The sequence below is a fragment of the Pseudorasbora parva genome, chromosome 4 (assembly GCF_024679245.1).
Source record: "Pseudorasbora parva isolate DD20220531a chromosome 4, ASM2467924v1, whole genome shotgun sequence".
Lineage (NCBI taxonomy): Eukaryota > Metazoa > Chordata > Actinopteri > Cypriniformes > Gobionidae > Pseudorasbora > Pseudorasbora parva.
Genome location: NC_090175.1, coordinates 48,302,187 through 48,323,519, shown reverse-complemented (window position 1 = coordinate 48,323,519; position 21,333 = coordinate 48,302,187). Strand labels below are relative to the sequence as shown.

At 38.2% G+C, this 21,333-nt stretch overlaps 1 protein-coding gene across 2 annotated transcripts; it reads left to right on the top strand.

Annotated features, from left to right (window-relative positions):
- Positions 1-8,570: 8,570 nt before the first annotated feature.
- npy2rl (neuropeptide Y receptor Y2, like) lies at positions 8,571-15,778 on the top strand. Of its 2 annotated transcripts, XM_067442076.1 has the most exons (6): positions 8,571-8,784; positions 9,217-9,286; positions 9,664-10,355; positions 10,897-11,053; positions 12,180-12,510; positions 12,599-15,778. In XM_067442076.1, the coding sequence occupies exons 3-5, from the start codon at positions 9,721-9,723 to the stop codon at positions 12,507-12,509; spliced, it is 1,122 nt and encodes a 373-aa protein (XP_067298177.1). In that variant the 5' UTR covers positions 8,571-8,784; positions 9,217-9,286; positions 9,664-9,720; the 3' UTR covers position 12,510; positions 12,599-15,778. The 2 variants fall into 2 exon arrangements, with proteins under 2 accessions (XP_067298177.1, XP_067298178.1); XM_067442077.1 differs by lacking the exon at positions 9,217-9,286.
- The last annotated feature ends 5,555 nt before the right edge of the window (positions 15,779-21,333 follow it).

Sequence of the window (21,333 nt, the reverse complement as noted above, 5' to 3'; positions counted from 1 at the left end):
CTTTTTTTTTTTTGCACTAAATGTAAATTCCATTACAAAATTAGACACTTGTAATTTTCCCTGTCTGTTCATTTATGCGTGCACTCTCATTCCTCACTACTGTCACGCCTGTAAGTCTGCCTGTCATTTAGATGGCACAAGCAGAACTGCAATTTCTTTTATATGAATCCACAAGAGGTCTAGAGTAATCACACACAATGGCATAAACACAGAGTTTCTCCCGACAGACAGATAATGGGAATGTCTTTGCGTGTAGCTCATTTCGATTAAGTCATAACATCATTTTCTTCTGCTTTTCTTGATTTAGCACAGCACACTGCGTTCTGTTGGTTAGATTGACTGAAACATATAGCTGTCAGACGCAACTGCTGAATGAACTCTGATACTTTTTTTCAGTTATATTTTGAATACATTGTCAAAAACAGTGATGGGTGTGAATATATTAATTAGTGGTGCTTGGCTTGCTAAGCCAAGAATCACTATTATAGCTCATTGCTGTTAGGGATTTGCCAAAACCCTAAGTGACAACGCTGTCTCTAAACCAGGCACAATAGAAGCCTTATTGGGTAAATCTGCCCAAACCAGCTACCATGTGGTGAACACACAAGTAATGCCTCAAATAGTGCAGCATATTGAGGTGAAATGCTTTTACTTTTCTAAGTGATTTAACTTTCAGTTTTTGCCTGACAGATGATAAAATGGATAAATAAATCTTTACATTGAAGGAGAGATCTGAGCCATGAGAAATTAGAGCATTATAGAAACCAGTGAGCAACCACTCAGAGCACCCTAGGATTGCAACATTCTATAAACCAATTAGAATATCTTAGCAACCACATATCAACTCCATGGCATCCACAGCATAACACTCTAACATCATAGCATCTGTATCTTAAAGTCTAGCTGTTTTCACAATGTGGCAACATTTCTGCAGAATTTTGGAGAGTTTGCTCAGTGCAGAGCCAGTGGGTGGAGCTTGATGCCCAGCTCCCCCTCTCTGGATGTAATGGGTGGAGCCTGAATAACAAAAACTGTGACTTTATTTAGCATTGTCTTCTCTTCCAGATTTATTTTCAATCCTCAAATAAAGATTCAAACGGTAAAACTGTCAAACTGCCAAACTGCTGAAATCATGTGTCATTGCTGATCCGAATCATGAATCAAAAAAGTTTTTTCATAACCGTTTGAATCTTTATTTGAGGATTAAAAAACCCGGAAGAGAAGACAATGCTAAATAAAGTCGTAGATTTTGTTATTTTTGGACCAAAATGTATTTTCGATGCTTTAAGAGATTCTTATTAACCAGCTGATGTCACATATGGACTACTTTGATGATGTTTTTATTCCCTTTCTGGACATGGACAGTATAATAATAATAGATTGTATTTATAATGCACTTTTCATTCCGAAGAATCTCAAAGTGCAACAGGGGGGGGGGGGGGGATAACACAAAAAATGAATAACAAGTAAAAATATAGAATACTACAAACAATCAACCAACACAGAAAACAGAACAGAAACAGAGCTGATGGTGAACAGAAACAGAGCTGATGGTGAACAGAAACAGAGCTGATGGTGAACAGAAACAGAGCTGATGGTGAACAGAAACAGAGCTGATGGTGAACAGAAACAGAGCTGATGGTGAACAGAAACAGAGCTGATGGTGAACAGAAACAGAGCTGATGGTGAACAGAATGACATCGCTGGTGTGTCCTGATGACATCACCGAGGCAGGACAGCTGAAGACCAGATGATGGGTCTTCATGACGATTCAAACGGTGGGGATCGCCGCAGCACCATGCAGGAGGCAGAACATTTTTCCGGGCACTTCTGTGGACACACCGGGGTCGGCGCAGAAGTCCAAGCCGCTCCACGGCCGCAATGCAGGACGGAACAGCGGCGCAGCCGAGAAGCGCGAGAGAAGCGCGAGAATCCCAACATCATGCCGGACGCCGATTACGATGGCCCAGATGACGCTAGCCCGGTGCAAACTTCAGCCACCATGCAGCTTAAGCCCAAGGGAGACCACCAGTGAGCAGTCGCGGCGAGAAACATCAAATGTCCTCCAAACCAGAACCAACCGCAGCAATTCAAACATAAACATTAGAGAAGCGGTGGAAAACGGCGAAACGACGAACAACGTCCTCTCAGTGGCTGCCAGCAATCAGCAACAGCCCCAATTGTAGCTCTGACTGTTAGACTAGTCACAAACATAAGGAAATAAAATAAAATCTAAATCTAATAGTACATTAACATGATTTGTGGGTGGAGAAGCGGCGAACAGACAACGCCAGCGTCCTCTCCCCCACATTGCCTAGCCTATAGCATAGTGTGCATACACTTAGATACACTCTCGGACTAAATCTAAAATATCTTAAACTGTGTTCTGAAGATGAACGGAGGTCTTACGGGTGTGGAACAACATTAGGGTGAGTCATTAATGACATGCGTTTCATTTTTGGGTGAACTAACCCTTTAATAACATGTGCTGTCTCAGTCCAGAGCCTAAGCAATCGCTCCGCTCTTCTCCACTATGATAACCCTTATCATGTAAATGGTTCTAACTATTCCAACATAATTAAACATTAAACACGATTAAACAATGTAAAGTCTCCCCCTTATCTAATTTTGCCACACACACAAAAAAAAAACACTTAAGTTCAACAATTGTACTCTTTTAAGCAAAGCATGCTTGGGAATTACAGTTTCAGCAAATATCATTTTTGAGTACTTAATTGGTTAACATTCACCACAAATAATGTAATCTATAGATTGCACATTTTAGAAGATTGAGAATTACATTAACTGAAAGCAAAGAATTCACGTTTCGAAGAGTAACACAATTTTGCTGCGTAGATAACAAATAACATGATTAAAAAAACTGGACAATGTGTGTTTTTTCCTGTTTTTTCAGTGTAGATTTTTTTGAGGAGACACTGCTTCCCTTGCCTCCTCAGAGGAAATGCCCCTGAGCCATATATGTGTACCCGGTCCTAATCAACCTGCTCCAAACGGGATTTGAACTATGTAGTGGGGTTTTTTCTTTCCAGGGAGCCTAGGTTGGAAAAATATGAATTTCAAATTCCTTTTTTTTTAATCCGTCTTATTTTTTAAAGGTAAAAAACAACAGGAACGGACCAGATTTTAATTTTAATTTTTTCCCTAATCAAATCAACTATATTCTGTCTGGTTTAAAACATTATTTAGTTTCTCGTAATTCACTCACATACAAACCGATACTCCGACACACACACACACACACACACACACACACACACACACACACACACACACACACACACACACACACACACACACACACACACACACACACACACACACACACACACACACACACACACACACACACGCCTGGTGCACTTTCTTTCTCACTCGCTATAGACGTAATGGTCTTTATACTGTACAAACCATATATTCTATTCCCCTACACCCTACCCCAAAACCTACCCACCATCACATGAAACGTTCTGCATTTTTACATTTTCAAAAGAACTCATTGTGAATTATTTATAAGCTTTTGTACCCATGGGGACCTCAATTTATGTTCCCACAGTGACACGAGTCCCCATGAGTCTGTGTGCATTCAGGTCCCCACCAAGCTAGAAACACACACACACACATTTGTTTTTGTGAAATGTGGGGACGTTCCATATAGGTGTAATGGTTTTTATTCTGTACAAACCATATTTTCTATCCCCCTAGACTGTCCTGCCCCTAAACTTACCCATCACAGGAAACATTCCGCATTTTTACTTGCAGAGTAAGTAAACTCATTCTGCATGAGCCTTTTGAAAAGTGGGGACTTGGGTAATGTCCTCATATTTCACCCTCTCCTTGTAATACCTATGTCATACCAATGTCATTATGCATTATGCAATGTCCTGATATTTCACAAAAATAAGAACACACACACACACACACACACACACACACACACACACACACACACACACACACACACACACACACACACACACACACACACACACACACACACACACACACACACACACACACACACACACACACACACACACACACACACACACACACACACACACACACATATATATATGCTTCTGTGTTGCAAGTATCGGTCACATCAGATGTGTCAGTCCTAACACATGCTTGAACTAGTTTAACCTACACACACACACACAGCCACGGTCATGTCAGAAGTGATTGAAATCAGTTTTCCAGTCAGCAGGGTTTGAATGAACAGAGCTGAAGGTGCAGTGAATGAAATAGTTCTTGATAATGCTTTTGATCAATTGACATAAACCGGGTCAAAGACCTTTTCCATTTTACTTTAAACCATTATAACTAAAGGTGTTATTTTCAAAAACTCAAGGATATTCAATCAGAAGTTGCAACACTGGTCTGTTTATTTTTTGAGTCATATTTGCCGGTCCAGTGTTAAAAAGAGAAAAATACAAGGGCACATTTTTTCCACACGCATATATCCAAATTAATGTTTGTCATCATTCCCTCCAAATTAAATCTGTCACATAATTTAGCCAAACTGCCTTCTTTGAAATTTTGCATCACTCATTATCAACTGAGGGACATTTGCATCACTCATTATCTATCGGTCGACGTCCTTCCTATGCAGGAATGTTCATATCTCCATCAGGATTTCATTACTCTGTCCCACTTAGGCAATGCATCTTCTATATTCTGGTATACATCATGACAGTGGACTTGCTGTGCAAGCACATCTAAATGTCAAATGACGGATAGCCTCGCTGTATAGAGGATACAGTACATCCCTCCCAAATAGAGTTGTATATTTGTCTTGCGCTCCTTCATGTGTACTTGCAAGGAAGAGAGGGAGAGAGAGGTGAGTTGGAAGTAAATGGACTCCAGGCTTTTCTTCTGAACACAAAGGGCTGATGAAGAGATAGAGAAAGTGGGGGCTAACAGAGATCAGATAAAAGGTCAAACTAAAGCCCCATAAAGGTGATCCATATGACTTGTGTAATATATTACAAGTCTTCTGAAGTCAGGTTACAGCTTTATGTGAGATATCTTTATTCACTGATAATCTTAACTCAAATATAACTTCAGAATACTTATATAATACTTATATATAATATAATACAAATCATGTGGCTTTTAAGGGGTCTAGACAGAAAAGTAGAAACAATGAAATAAAAGAAAATATTTGTTTAAAAATATTATTTTGTATTGTCAGAAAAAGTAACATTGTTTGGAATGAAATGAGGGTGAGTAAGTTTTATATATTTTTTTAATGTTGCTATATATATATATATATATATATATATATATATATATATATATATATATATATATATATATATATATATATGTATGTATGTATGTATTTATGAGTTTTGATTATAAAAATCATTACACTAAAAAATTCCCTAAAAAATCAAAGCCCTTTGTAACTGTTATATTATGCAAAGCAAAAAGCAGATTTTTAAATGAGGTGGACCTGAACAGTTGACATCATCTTAAAATGATAATTGTAACAGACAATTTGCATACAGAAGTATTTAGATGCAGTATCCAGGAGGGGGATGGTGGAGTTTGTATTATATCTAAAATGTATTACATTTATTTAAAATGTATTATATTTATATTTATTATATCTACACACACACACACACACACACACACACACGCACGCACACTCCAATCAGGCATAACATTATGACCACTAACAGGTGAAGTGAATAACACTGATTATTTCTTTATTACGGCACCTGTAATTGAGTGACAGCAAGTGTACATTTTGTCCTTAGAGTTGATGTGTAAGAACCAGGAAAAATGAGCAAGTGTAAGGATTTGAGTGAGTTTAAAAAGGGCCACATTGTGATTAACGACTGGGTTAGAGCATCTCCAAAACTGCAGCTCTTTTGGTTTGCAGTGGTCAGTTTCTATCAAAAGTGATCCAAAAAAGGGACAGTGGTGAACCAGCGACAGGGTCATGGATGGCAAAGGCTCATTGATGCACTTGGGGAGCAAAAGCTGGCCCGTGTGGTCTGATCAAACAGACGAGCCAGCTCAAACTGCTCAAAAAAGTTAATGCTTGTTCTGTTAGAAAGGGAACACATGGCACCAGGATGCACTATGACTATGGGATGAAGGCAAGCTGGTGGAGTCAGTGTGCTGCTCTGGGCAATGTTCTGCTGGGAAACCTTGGGTCCTGTCATCCATGTGGATGTTACTTTGACACGTACCACCTACCTAAGCATTTCTGCAGACCATGTATTGTACAGCCTTTTCTAATGGAAACTGTTTTTCTTGGGGGTTGTGGCCTCTTTCAGCAAGATAATGCACACTGATACAAAAGCAAAAATGTTTCAGGAATGGTTTGGAGCACAACAACGAATTTGAGGTGTTGACTTGACCCCCAAATTCTCCAGATTTCAATCCAATCAAACATCTGTGGGATGTGCTGAACAAACAAGTCTGATCCATAGAGGCCCCACCTCGCAACTCACAGGACTTAAATGATCTGCTGCTGACATCTGGTGCTAGATACCACAGCACACCTTTAGGGGTCTAGTGGAGCTCATGTCAGGGCTGTTTTGGCAGCAAAAGCGGGACCAACACAATATATAGTTAGACATAAGGTTTATTTTAGTCTAAAATGCTAATAAGTGAAATAGTATTACGAAAGTGACACGGGCATAAATGGCAAAAATGTGAGTGTGAAAAGCTAAAAGCTAATTTTTAAGGACTGCAACTAGCAACTTTAAGATGAACAGAACGGCGTTTTCAATTTCTCTACATTTCATGATCAAACATCTGATGGTGCAACGATAAGACGAATTGGAGAGCAGCTCACTGTTGGGGAAGGCTGTGCAAAAGGCTGGTCTAATCTCCATCATTAAATCCACATAATATATCACAGCCAAACTCTCATAGACAGCTTTTACCCTGCTGCTCTGTAAATATATTAAAACACACATTTTCTAAGACTAAAGCACAGAAACATGGCAAAACACACACACAGTATATTCCAATATATCACAGCCGTATGCCCTCGGCCAACTGTGACCCTTTTGCTGCATACACATATTAAAAACACACACACAAGCATGCATAACACCACACACTTTCTTGAAGGGATGTCACTTGCACACACAATTATATATGAAAAGCAATCTTTAAGAATTGTATGTATATATCTGCCTTTAGTTTGTTTGTGTTTTGGTAGGACAGCAGTTTACAAAAATGAATTTGGGAAGAAAACAAATTTGATTCCTCATCTTGGCAAGACTTCAGCATAAGTAATTAACTGTATTCAACACAATTAATACATGTGTGATGGACAGATTTAATTAGCCGTCACCCATTACAGTCACTGTTTCTGACTTAAGGGCTTCATCTGTTAGTCATAACATGAGAGCCTCAGTCACAAAAGGTTATGCAATAATTTTAATGACTCACTTGCACAGTGTTGTGTCCACTTGTTTAATGAGTGTGTATAAATATGTACATATTTAAAGATGCAGTCATGTTTAAACTTGCAATTATGTGATTTTTTTATTTATCGTTAAAAAAATGAATTTGCAAATGGCTGTTAATAGCCTTTGTATCTATAACAATTCTTGAACAGAAGGAGAGTTGTCGCACTCTTCCTGCTGTAAGACACAATGAGATGCTTTAAAGAATGTTAATACTGCATATATATAGTGACTATAGTACATAACGAAATAAACTATTTTAGCACAACATGGGGGCATTTAAATAATGACGAAACACTGGAGCATGTTACTTTTTATCAGAGTTGTTCTCCATTCATGTATTGAGAATTTGAATTGAGGTAGCAAACAGGATGCAGATTCACATTTTGAACATAAGGAATTATTGCAAGTTATTGTCATTTGTAACTTTTTAAAAATGTTTTTTTTAGACAAACTGTGAATTTTGTTTTGATAGAATCTTATTTGTAAGTTTTGAGAGAAAATAGTTTATAAACTGCCATTAAAGTTTGAGAAGATGTAGCCTATTGGACCTAGCTATACTTCTTTATAAGAGGGTGGAAGAACCAATCATTGCCCAGAATGCATAACCAGTGTTAAATTAATTTTCCTCCCCAAATTGCAATTCAGCCAATTTATCTTCCTGTCATTCAAATGTCTCCGTTACAAAAAAAAGAGGGAAAAAAGGGGGAAAAAATCCTGACATTAGCGCTTTGATAACCCATCAGGAAAGTATAACTGTAAAAAATAAAAGACACACACATTTAATAAAACAGCGATAATATGAAAGATGCATATACCATAGAAACTTTTTTTAAACGTAACCGAATTATATATATTTTTTAAACGTAACTGAAACTGCAAACAAATATAGTTCATGGGCTATTTAATGTTGTTGACTTTTTGTATTGTTACCCAACGCTTATTGAATGGCGCAGTTTAATAAAAACATAATGCACGAATTCTTTATTTTTTCTTTGATTAAAGTAAACCTAACCATCGTGATTCATCTCTCACTCTCTCCTATCGAGAACTCTGAACTTGTGGGTTTGGCTTGTGTGGATGGATTCAATTCAGTCGCGAGCGTCAGAGACGGTTGAGCTCTACATCCCACCTCACCTGAACCTCAACCTTTCTCTCAGGAAAACATATTGATTGAAAAGGAAAACAGAAGAACTTGTACTTGTTTATTTTTTGTCTATATAGCTACATCATTTCTAAAGCTCTTGATAACTGATGGTGATGTATCCTGACTCGAACGACGTATTACTGGAGACGGTGAGGTGAATGCGCTGCCTGGGCATTGGTAAGTCATTCTAATAGACTTCATTGCTAGTCCAAACACGTTTTTTTCATAATTTCCATGAAAAGGGCATTAATAATACATGCGACGTCTCGCAATATCGTTTATTTGGTGCGCCTCGTGCGCTCGTTCACGGACCATTTTGTCCGAGACGTGTCCTGCAAAGTGTGCCATGAAGTTTCTACTTACTCCGGTGTGTGTTTATGTCTCCTAGTGATAATGGTTTTTGCCATGTACCTATTTGTCTCTCAGATAAAGACGCTTGAGTGTGCTCGAACTCAGGCAAGCCGTGCGTAATGAGTTCTTAACCCGCAGAATACATTTTACCTCAATGAAACTGACCTGACAAGTTGCCTCAGAAGAAGTCGATACGCACTTCGCAACTGGAAATAAGGCAATTTGGTCACGCCAAGATTTTTTTTCCTTTCCTGACAGACTCTATGAGCGGATATAAAATATTCATACCCCGTGATGGAGATCCATCCGTGCTGTCTGGTAGTCACTTGTAAGTAGCCTATGATATGCATGTAAATTCGAAATAGGCTTATTTTTAATAAGTTTAAATATAATATAATTAATTTGCCATTAAATATGTTCTCCCTAATATAATTATATATAAATTTTACAATTATTTAAGAGATTATTTTCAAAAACACAGATTAGTTTTTCAAGCCTAATGATAAAATATCATATGATCATTTATTAAACTTTTCACACTGTGTAATCTATCTATCTATCTATCTATCTATCTATCTATCTATCTATCTATCTATCTATCTATCTATCTATCTATCTATCTATCTATCTATCTATCTATCTATCTATCTATCTATCTATGCATGCGTGTATAATTCTAATGTTAATTCAAACCTGTGTTTTCAGGTTGTCCAACAAGGACAGCTTGTTCTTTCTCCAAAATCTAGCGTGGCCATGTGTTAAATGGATTCCCTCAGCTTAATCAATGGCTCCTCTGGGAGCAAAGACCTGGCCATTGGGGAGGATTCATCCGACATGATTCTGAATCATCCTCTTCTAGGGCTGGGGGACAGCACCAAGCTTCTCGGGGTCCAGGTGGTTTTGATCTTGGCGTACTCTACCATCATCATTTTGGGCGTTGTGGGGAACTCCCTTGTGATTTATGTGGTTTACAAATTTAAGACACTTCGTACCGTCACCAACTTCTTCATTGCAAACCTAGCCGTGGCCGATCTACTCGTCAACACGTTGTGTCTCCCGTTCACGCTGGCTTACACTCTCCTCAGGGAATGGAAGTTTGGACAAGTGCTTTGTTTCACTCTGCCGTACGCCCAAGGTCTCGCCGTCCACGTCTCTACAATTACATTGAATGTCATCGCACTGGACCGGCATAGATGTATCGTTTACCACCTAGACACTCGAATGTCAAAGGACACCTGCTTTCTAGTCATTGCCATCACCTGGATAGTAAGCGCTGTCCTGGCGAGCCCACTGGCCATATTCAGAGAGTATGGGATTGTGGATCTTTCTCCAGATGACTCCATTGAGGTTTGTGGAGAGAAATGGCCTGACAGTAGTACAGACAGCACTCTATACTCGTGAGTATCAGACATTCATATTTTAATGAACGCCATTATTGCAGTTTCCTCATGCCCTCTAGATACAGCAAATGTATGCTGTTCATTTATCAAGTGTCACTGTTTTACGATTGCGCTGAAAGCACAAAGATCTGCATATATTATAGATAAATATAATTGTGATGATTGAAATTATGTTTTTTATGTAAACAGGCATCATCGGAAGCTTTGAATTATTTAGATTTTGATTCAAGGGTGCTGTATATGCTCATAGTTTTATCTTTGAAAGCCTTGTTTGTTTTGTAACAGATAAATTACAGCCAAATAAGTCATGACTTGATTAATTTTTGAACAAGAGTGCGTGTTTTATGAGAGCATTTTTAACAATAACAAAAGCATCCTTAACAATTGATCTGTAACAGATAAATTACAGCTAAGATGAGTCATGGCTTGTTTAATTTTGGAACAAGAGTAAATGTTTTATGAAAGCATCTTTAACAATAACATAATGACACTCTTCAGCTGCACTTACATTAATGACGGCTGTGTTTTCTTTCTCCAGAATCTCCACGCTGCTGCTGCAATATGTATTGCCTCTGGCAATCATCTCTTTTGCCTATATCCGTATCTGGAGTAAACTCCGCAATCATGTCAGCCCAATTGGTCGCAACGACAGGCACCATCGCCGCCGCAAGACCACCAAGATGCTGGTAACCATGGTGTGTATGTCTTCATATCATTTTAGTTTTCCTGATTCTTCATATTATTTTAGAATTCCACACAAAGAAGACAACAAAAAGCCTCTTTATAAAAAAAATGAGTAACTAATGGTTGAGCAAAATGATGGCTTTTCCTGGATGGCCGATATGATATAGATAAATATAATGCTTTGCACACACACACACACATTACCATTTAAAAGTTTGAGGTTCCAGGCTGCATTTATTTGATCAAAATTACAATAAAAACTTAAATATTATGAAATTATAAAAATTATAATTTATTATAATTAACTATTATTAATAATAATTAAAATAACATGTTTTCTATAACATGAATATATTTTTCTATATGAATATATTTTTTAAAAATGGAATTTATGTTCAAAGCTGAATTTTCAGCATCATTACTCCAGTGTCCCATGATCCTTCAGAAATAATTTTTATATGTTGATTTGGAGGTCAGATGTGCCTGTAAACATTTTTTGGTGGAGCCCTTTATGATTTTTTTCCCACAAATGATTTGAATTAAAAATGTTGACAACAATCTAAAATGTAACTTAATTTAACCTAAAAGCTTAACTTTTGATCAGTGCAATGTGTACTTGCTGAATAAAAATATCTTTATATAATTATACTATAGAATATTACTAAGCATAACATAATGCATTACTGAATACTTTCCCCTTAAGTAAGTAAGTGATTACTCTTAATTGTTATTTAATTTAATTCAAATTACTTGCATCATTACTTGATGCAATTGCATCAAATATTGTATAGACTAATATTCCAATATTCTTTACATCATACATTAAGTCAGCCTGTCACTAACAGAATTAAAGTCTGGATTTTTAAACTAGATGATTCCTGATGTTCACATCAAACACTTGTCACATTTTTAGTTTGTGTGTTCTCTTTGTATTCTCTTGAGCCAGCACTGCTAGAACAGCATGCATCTATCCCAAGAGCATAACCACATTATCAGCAGTCTTCTGTAACCCAAATACTTTAATGCTATTTTCTTCACAGTTATTTTGAAAATAGAGAATTAGACCAGCGTCTATATCAGGCTTTTTATTGCAGCTTGACCAGTCATGATGCAGACCTCTCCTCCTGTCTGTTACAGGTTGTGGTGTTTGCAGTCAGCTGGTTGCCTTTTCACGCCTTCCAGCTCGCCATTGACATTGACCACAGCGTGTTGGACATGAAGGACTTCCGGCTGCTTTACACTGTTTTCCATATTGTGGCCATGTGCTCGACGTTCGCCAACCCACTAGTGTATGGCTGGATGAACCGCAACTACCGCAGCGCCTTTGTTGCGGTCTTCCGTTGCAAGGAACGGCTTGATTCACTGCATGCAGAGGACCAGGCTGCCCCAGTGGTTCGCAGCAAACAGAAAAAGGCTTTGGAAGCCCAAGATATGGTGACGACACATCTCAATGCAACAGATGTCTGAGGTACCTACCTACCTACCTACGTACCTACCAACCTACCTATCTATCACCCTGTAAATAAACTGTCCCTCTTTCTATTTACATGGTTTAGGTGAGGATACTGAAAGGATTCCTGGTGTGAACTCAACGCTGTCGAGGATTCATGGCAACTCCCTGGTGATTTATGTGTTCTCCAAATTTAAGACGTCATCGTTTTTTTCACTGGCACACCTTGCCATGGCCGATCTGTGGTTTGTTTCCATCTATGTTGGGAATGGAGTTTGGAAGTGCTTTATTTCACTCTACTGTATGTTCAAGGTCTTGCTGTCCATGTTCCCATGTGAAATGAAATTGTGCTGGCAAATCTTTGCAGCAATGTGACCTAGCTAAATTCTACATTGCGAACTAAGTTCAACAAAAGAGCACAGATGAGTAGGGCTTTTCACGTTTGGAAGATATTCTCATCATCCTTATCAATGGATCTTCACCAAGATCTACGGGGTGACTGAATGGGAGATATATAATCTCCCATTACTTGAAAAAAAGAACATTTGAAACAACATTTCTGGATCTTTCTGCGCGGATGCTTCTCCATTGGTTGGAAAGGTGACTGTACAGTTTTGTTCATCGTAGAAGAAGGTTCCTCATCCAGAAACGGTTTTGGGTCTTATCATATGATGATTTGTGCACATTAGGGGCCAGATTTACTAACCAGGGCAAATTAGAGTGAGAGCGCTGTTCCAAAAATGCGCCATTTTGAAGTGGAAAGTACTGCTCGTGATCTACTGACGACGCTCAAATTAAAGAACCGGATCATAATGACCAATGCAATCTATCAGTTTGTGGTTTAAGATGTGCTTTTTTAGGTGGTAAAATAATAACGCAAACACCAGTGAATTGACTAGTGTAAACCTTAGTAAATCAACTTACATAATAATTTAAATACTCTCCTCCCATAAATGTTGCTTCTGAAAGGGAAACTCCAACAAATGCATATGCAATAAGCTCAGCTGGAAAATTAACTCTGCCAATGCCTTCTCGGCGCTGATTTCTCACTGAGTGTCTTTAGTAAATCCTGACAGTAGTTTTTTAATGCCAAAAGAGGGTTTGCGCTGGCGCAAGCTGTTAGTAAATCTGGCCCAGGATCTTCAACCTCACAATGGCTTTGTAATCGTTAAGCAGCCATCATCTCGTGTGGACTTACAGGCAGGTCGAGCACTCAAATGGCTCTGGAAAGCGTTAACAGCAAATTGCGTCTCCTTTCATCTGAAAGTAATTTGCACCAAGGACTAGTGTGCCGGCACTCCTTTAGATTAAAAACAGCACAGAGACAGGGAGGTGTTCCCACCCCTGCTGTATGAATGTTTCAACACAAAGATCTGTATAATCTCCTCCATTTAAACCATGAAGGATTACCTGTTAGTTTGATATTTTCATATTAAAATATTATGAATGTTTCATCTAAAATACAGCACAAAGAATTAACGTTGATAGTACCTAATGGATCAAAGTGGATTGTTCACTTGGTAGTTTACTTTATAAAAACGTAACCCTAGTAATGGGTTGGCATGTGCAAATATGACAACATAGAAAAAAATACAACATTGTACTGTAATGGAAATGTGCTTTCTACTGTATGTTCTCTTCTGTAAAGCTGTCACCTTAATCACCATGCCAGATGAATGTAATCTGACACACGATATGTATATTAATAGGAATTAATCACCAACATATCTCCGTGTGTTCTCCAGTTTCCTGAAGGATAATCGATATCAGGGCTGCTTTAAGTAGTGGTGACTCATACAAATTATCTGATTTCTGTTCTAATTCTGTTGACATGGAAGGTATATGCATGTCCACAGTAGAACCAAATTTCTCCTTTTAACCTACATAATCTGCAGGAAATGAGAATGCCACGTTTAATTAGCACTATGGGCTATTATGTGGATCCCACTTCAGTTTGGGATATGAATTGTGAATTATTTATAAGATATACAAGCATTAAACTTTGATAGTGTCATTTGTGTCCAAGAAATATTCTGGGTTTAATACTAGTTAAAAGCTTTCTTGCCATAGAAAATAATTTTGACATGTTCCTAAGCATGTAAAAACAAACAACAATACATTTACAATTGTCTAAGGGTGCGTTCACACTTGTCATGCTTGGTTGGATTAAAACGAACCCTGGTCCGATTCATATGTGAAAGCTGCCATCTGAACCCGGGTGCGCACCAGACAATTAAACGGACAGAGAACACTAAAAAGATGGGTCTCGGTCCGTTTCCAAATGAACTCTAGTGTGGTTCGATTTATATATGAACTCAACTCGGACCAAAGACATGTAGACGAACCAAAAACAGGACGTAATGTCACAAGATGCACGCTACAAGTCAGCTGATTTGACGACACGGAAAGATTGGTGTTTCGAAAATGAATAACGCTAACTTTAGAGGGCAAACGTGGAGCAACGAGGAGGTAAAGTGCCTCATCAATATTTGGGCCGAAGAGCATATTTCCAAAATGCTAGAAAAAACACAGAAAAAGCATACCTGGTTCTTCTCATCAAAGGACCTGGGTTGCCCATTAGTCGGTACAGACGACGGAACTGCCGTCTCTTTTGCAGCATATCTTCGTTTCTGCATACAACGGAGGAAATCCTACTGCTGTTTTGAACATTTTATGAATTTTTATCTTTCATCTTTGTGAGTTCTAAGCTGGTTAAAAATAATGCCATATGTACAGGCATAAATTGATTCGGTTTAATCCAAGACACAGCATTGTTTTGAATGTTTGGTAAGCAAGCTCCGTTGCGAAATATACATCATAAGCCAGCCAATCAGGTTGTGACTGTCTCCCTATGCCGTTGGTTCGGTAACTTTAGGTTTGCTGTTAAAAATGCCAGTGTGAACGCTAAGCGGACCAGAACTATATGTTTTGTTTTTGTTTTTTGGTCCGGACCAAACAAACCAAACTAACCGAACTACAAGTGTGAACGCACCCTAAGAGGCATTGCTTAGGATAAACATTTAATAACACTGAATATTTGAATGTTGACCATTTAAAAGCTACTAATGTCTAACATTCACATGATACATTGAAAAGAACCAGAAAAGGAGTCCACTCATAGGAATTACATCTGTAATGCATAACCAGAAATTCATTTGCCCAGAAAAATAGTTCCATAAGTCAATTAACAATGGCCAATTTTGATATCATGGTGACTTTAACACAAATTTTTGCACTAATTTGAACAAAATTACTTGAGCATTTCTACTTTAAAACCCACAGGTGCATTACTAGGCAGATTACTTAGGCAGATTTTGGCCCAATCAGAGTGTAACGTAGGCCAGTAAGAACTGTGCATTTAGTCCTCACTTCCCTAGCTTCAAGAGGAACTAGTAACTAATGCTAAAGAGACAATGGCCTTTAGCATCCTTGTTAGCACGCCCGCCTCCCACACAGCAGACCCGATTCGAATCCAGCTCAGAGTTGGACCAGTTGGACCAGTTCACGTGACATGCCAGCACGCAATTCTGTGTGATTAGGACAGTATAAACGCTATATAGGCCTACAATATATTTTAAACTTATTGTCTGTGGCAATTAACAGCATACGCTATATAACACTTCTTAACAAGTCAGAACGCCAAATAGTCAAGCGGTGCCTAATTATGTAGTTTACTTTTTTCTTTTGTGTTCCAAATACAGCATAAACACACACAAAGTTAACAAAATTAATGGTCCAGTTTTTCTTCAGGGATCTTATTTCTCACATCAAAATGTGTTTGTGTGAGGGTGTGTCAAAAACAGCCGCTAGTGTTGATCAGCCAGCTTTATTTTTATATGAGATTTGAATCATTATACGTACACGAGCATGAATGCTTTGTAGCTGGCATAGTTTTAGAAAAGGCTAACAACAGACTTTCACTCTGCAAACCATTTACAATGTAACATACAGTACTTATAAACATGCATATTTGTGGATCTGTTTTTGTGATATGTTATAGCCTACTTGCAAGTGTTTGTAATAACAGATGTGTTTACATTTAAAAACAAAAAGAGATATACATTATGTACCAATACTTTGGTTGATGCCAACCAAATTGTGCTGTGATGCATTCAAATTATTTTTGAATGTTGTGTAATTTGCAATTTATTTATATATGTATTTGCGGTAGAAGTTGAAAGATGGAGATAATGGCTAAAATGTTCTTTGTAAATAAATTTATTTCAATTGAATCTCACAAAAGAAATTGAAGTCAGGTGTTTTATTAATGTCGATTGTCCCAGTGTCAGGACTGAGTTTTCACACAGGGCTTTAGATGTCAGTTCATGCAGTTCTAATGCCTTCAGACATCAAGCACTCCCTCTCTAAGCGCTCCCCTTCTTCCTCCCATTTGCGCGAAGCAACGGCCTAGCAAAAACAAAATGATTTGATTCAGTGGAACGATAAATCTTAGCTGTCACTCTGAGGTGGCACAAACACCTATACCTATATTTTTTCTTGCTGTGTCTATCCTTATTTGCATATTTTATCTGGCTATATACCTTGACTGATCAAAAACTAAAGCAAAAATGTATTCTAAAATAAATGATGGATCATCCATTATATCAGATGTAGCTGAGGATGACAGACTTATTTCTTTCACACTCATGATTTCTTCTCTGTCTAGGTCATTTCACAGACTGAAGCTGTTTCTTGATTGATTGGTCCGAAGACTCTGCACCCAAATTCATTTTCAGCCCGTCCTTGGATCTGCATCACAGTGAGTACCGCCAGTTGTTTACTACTGTATCTAGACAACTATAAGATGGTTTTTTTTTTTACATAGTTTAAGTATTTGTCCCTTTCTGATTTATCACCAGAACTTAACACACACACAACCAAATTATGTGTATTATATTTCAACTATGTAGGCCATCGCAAGGATGCAAAGAATGTGAGCTGTACTCCAAAAGTCAAAGACAAGCAGCAATGCATAGAAATGCATTAGGGGCCGTTCACACAGAACAATGAGTTTGACTGCGCTGCATTTTTTTGGGCCCTATTTTAACGATCTGAGTGAATGGTCTGAAGCTCATGGGCCAGATGCACGAGGTTGTCCAAATTCCCTTTTTTAATGATGTAAGTTTAATGATGAAAAAATGGTCTGCGCACCAGCCGCATGGTCCGAAAGGGTTGTACCTAGTCTCTTAAAGGGATACTCCACCGCTTTTTCATATTAAACTATGTTATTCTCTTAACTAAGACCATTTGATACACACCTCTCTCGTCTCAGTGATTGCACTTAATCTCTCTGATGCGCGGTGACATTCTGATAGCATTAAGCTTAGCCCACTATGCCCAGTTCATTCACTATGGAACCAAACAGTAGAAGCGACCAAACACCTCCACATTTTCCCTATTTATTTTCACTAGTTACACGAATAGTTGAACGACCGAGTATGGTGACACAAAATAAAACTTATATATAACTACAATGTATGGCAGAATAGCACTTTTGAGTAGCCTGGATGCCAGCCGAACTTAGCCCTGCCCACGACATTTTTAGGTCGGGTGGTTCTGTCTGGACTCGATCCATAGAGGAGTAATTATCTCCGAACAGAAACTGTTCGGACCAATGAAATCATCAGGGCGGGCTTTAGACGATGACGGACAGATGATAAACAGTAACGTAATCATGCACGTCATCAAAGGGGCTTGGATTATATTTGTTCGAATCCTAAACAGAGAGCTTGTTTGTATATGCATTCACCTTCATAATTTCTCTCAAAAATGAAACATATTTATTGAAATGTTGAAATGAATGGAGCACCCAGCACGTCGAAAATTGACGATAAAGGTACGCCCAGTTCATTGAAAAGTGACGACAAGGGGTCCTGGTCAAGCGTCCATATGTGACGAGTTGGGTGTGAGAATGTGTTGAAAAATGACGATCATGTTGGGTAAGTACTCTGTGCATCATTAAATTCTCTTATTTTTTACAACACCGGCAAAGATCGTTTATTCCAGCGCGCGTGCAGACAGGGTTGCCAAGTTTTTACAACACAACCCGCCAACTACTAGCCCTGAACAATAGCTTCTCGGGGTGGGTTCACCGAAAAAAAAAAAGTGTTTGGGGGGTAAAATGTTATTTTGGCAAGGTTGCCTGCTAAAATTCGCACTCATGGGTCTATATATCACATAATAGTCGCTTCAACCCGCGGACATAGAAAACAACCCGCGGGGAAAAAAACACGGACTTGGTAACACAGTGCAGTTGAGCTCTGTTGACATTTGACAACTAACGTAATGCGTTGCTCTGATTGGTTGTAGGTCTATCCAATTGAGGTCTTTCCTGGTTCAGTTACACGCCCCATAATCACAGCCCAATGGAGCAGTTTCAGACTCATATTCTGACTAGAACTGAGTATGACCACATCAGGCTAACTTGTCAGGCTAACCGAGTACTTCGACTCGGCACAGTAAAAAGTCATGCCTGAAAAATCCTCCCTCAAATCTCCTCCTCCCCCTATTGACGGAAATGAGAAGTCGAGTCGAAGTACTCTCAGAAGTGTTATTCCGCCATACCTTATAGGAGAATACAGGGATGCAAATGATGTCAACAAAAGCGTCTCTCTCTTCCATAAGTTATCCATTTGATAGTGCATGTGTGCATGATAACACTTAGACGCAAGAAAGTTTCATTCTTTCATCCTATTTTTTATAAGACAAAAGAGATAAAAATGTATTTGTATTTATTCAAACTAGAGTTGCGTGCATCTCTTAATCTCTCTACTCAAGCACTCATCAACACACAAAAAAACTGTGTTGAACCATGTAATTATGCTTTGGGTTTTGGGCCCCCCGACAGCTCGATGTCAGTTCGATGAACTGCCCTATTATTATTATTATTATTTTAAAGGAATTGCTGAATGTTGAAGGATGTATTTTTTAATTACATTTTGCTGTTGTTTTATGGGAAAGACCTGTGTGAACCTTCTTTAGACTTTCTATTTTTGTGTTCCACAGATCGAGTAAAGAGTTTGGAACGACATACATTGCAAGTAAATGCTTCACGAGTACTCAATTTTCGAAGGCCTTGTAGCAGAGAGAAATAGTTTTGTCCCCTGTCTGCTGCAAGGAGTTGTAATATAGAGTGATCAGTCTCGTGGCGTTTACAGCTAAGGTGATTGGTTCAAAAAATTGTCTTCACAGAATGGACAATGACTGTGGGAGGCAATGAATCAAAGATGACAACATCCAAGTCATGTAATATCCTTGAACCGTGTCTCTCTCTGTCTCTTCATCTTTCTCTTATTTCACACACAGAAATAAGCTATCTACAGAATGCTAGTTGCTCTTTAAATGAGAAATTCATATTCAAATATAATCCTGTCAAGCCCTGAAATAGAAAAACAACATGACTTGAATATGATGTGCAAGATGACACTGTTGAACCAGAATTCCTTATAAATATTATGTGGTAAACATGTTTGTACCTAGATTTGGATTTGCACTTGCTTAGATTATAAAATCAATGCAAACGGTGAAAACAAATGAACAAATGAATTACAACTGGGATCGTCCCCTGTCGATAAACAAAGATTGAGGGGACTGTGTATGCTGGCAGGTTTTGGAAACAGTCTAGTAGACTTTCAGCAGAATTTAATCAGACGTAACAGCTGACCTTTGAGTTTGAATTCATTAGTTATTGATTGTCAGTGGAATGATAAAGACCCTGCTGATTGATTTTTGTTAGTGTTAATTAATGGTTTCAGCATCGGTGTTGATCTGCTATAATTGCCATCGCATTGTGAGACTTGACTTTATAATGACCCATATCGGCAATTTATCAGTTTAAATAGTTAATTCTTCCAGTTTAAATACACGAGAATTAGACTTAATCAAATTAACTTGGCTTTGGCTTTGCCTTTGCCTTTGATTTAACAGTATTTTACTGATGCCTGTGAAAGATGGAAAATGAACGTTTTGACAAATGAGCTGATTTAAAAAGACTGATGGATGTATTTAATCATGACCAAAGACTGATAAAATGAACAGTAACTGATGAGTGAATTTAATTACTGAAGATTCATTTTGCACCTTAATTTCAAATTTGAATCTCAAATTAAATTTCAAGATGTTTAAAAACCATAAGCAAGAAAAAGCTAGTATTAACTATTTGAGGGTATAATTTCTTTGTTTGCCATCATGACATGTTTCTGGACCAACATCCTTGTTGTGGCTTGGAAAGATCTGTTTTCATGCGTATTAGTTAATGCTATAAGTAAGGGGTCAAGAATAGGATTTGGACTTGTTCGACAGGAATGTTGTTTCAGGACCAACAGAAGAAGAAGAAGATCCTTACTTCTGCCCAATAAGACGCCTTTTAAGGAAACACACATTCTTTCTTCTCTAAACAGCTGAATCACAAACTCAAACTTATAGTACAGTGGACACATGGTCTCCTTCAGTATGAAGTATGACGATTTCCCTCAGTTCTGTGGAGAGAACAAGACTCGGCCTGCACAACCTCCAAAACAAAACCATTTTTCCAAAACAGAGGTTTATTTATGTGTGCAGAGGACATGGTGTACAGTACCTCATTGTTTACAGCTAAAGAATCGTCACCAGTAAGAGGATCAGGTCACACCATATATTGATAGGCTGGAGGTCAGACAATTCACTGGCTATTATGCACAGTTTTGTGTAATAAATCCAGGGCAAAAGAGGTGATCTACAACCCCTGTGGAAGGCTGCAGAGGTTTGTAAATCAGCCTGCTGATAAAAATGACTACATAAACTGAAGCCATGAATCACCCTACTGTTTAATGTGATTTTTCTCTAGTGGGACATGTTCCTTGA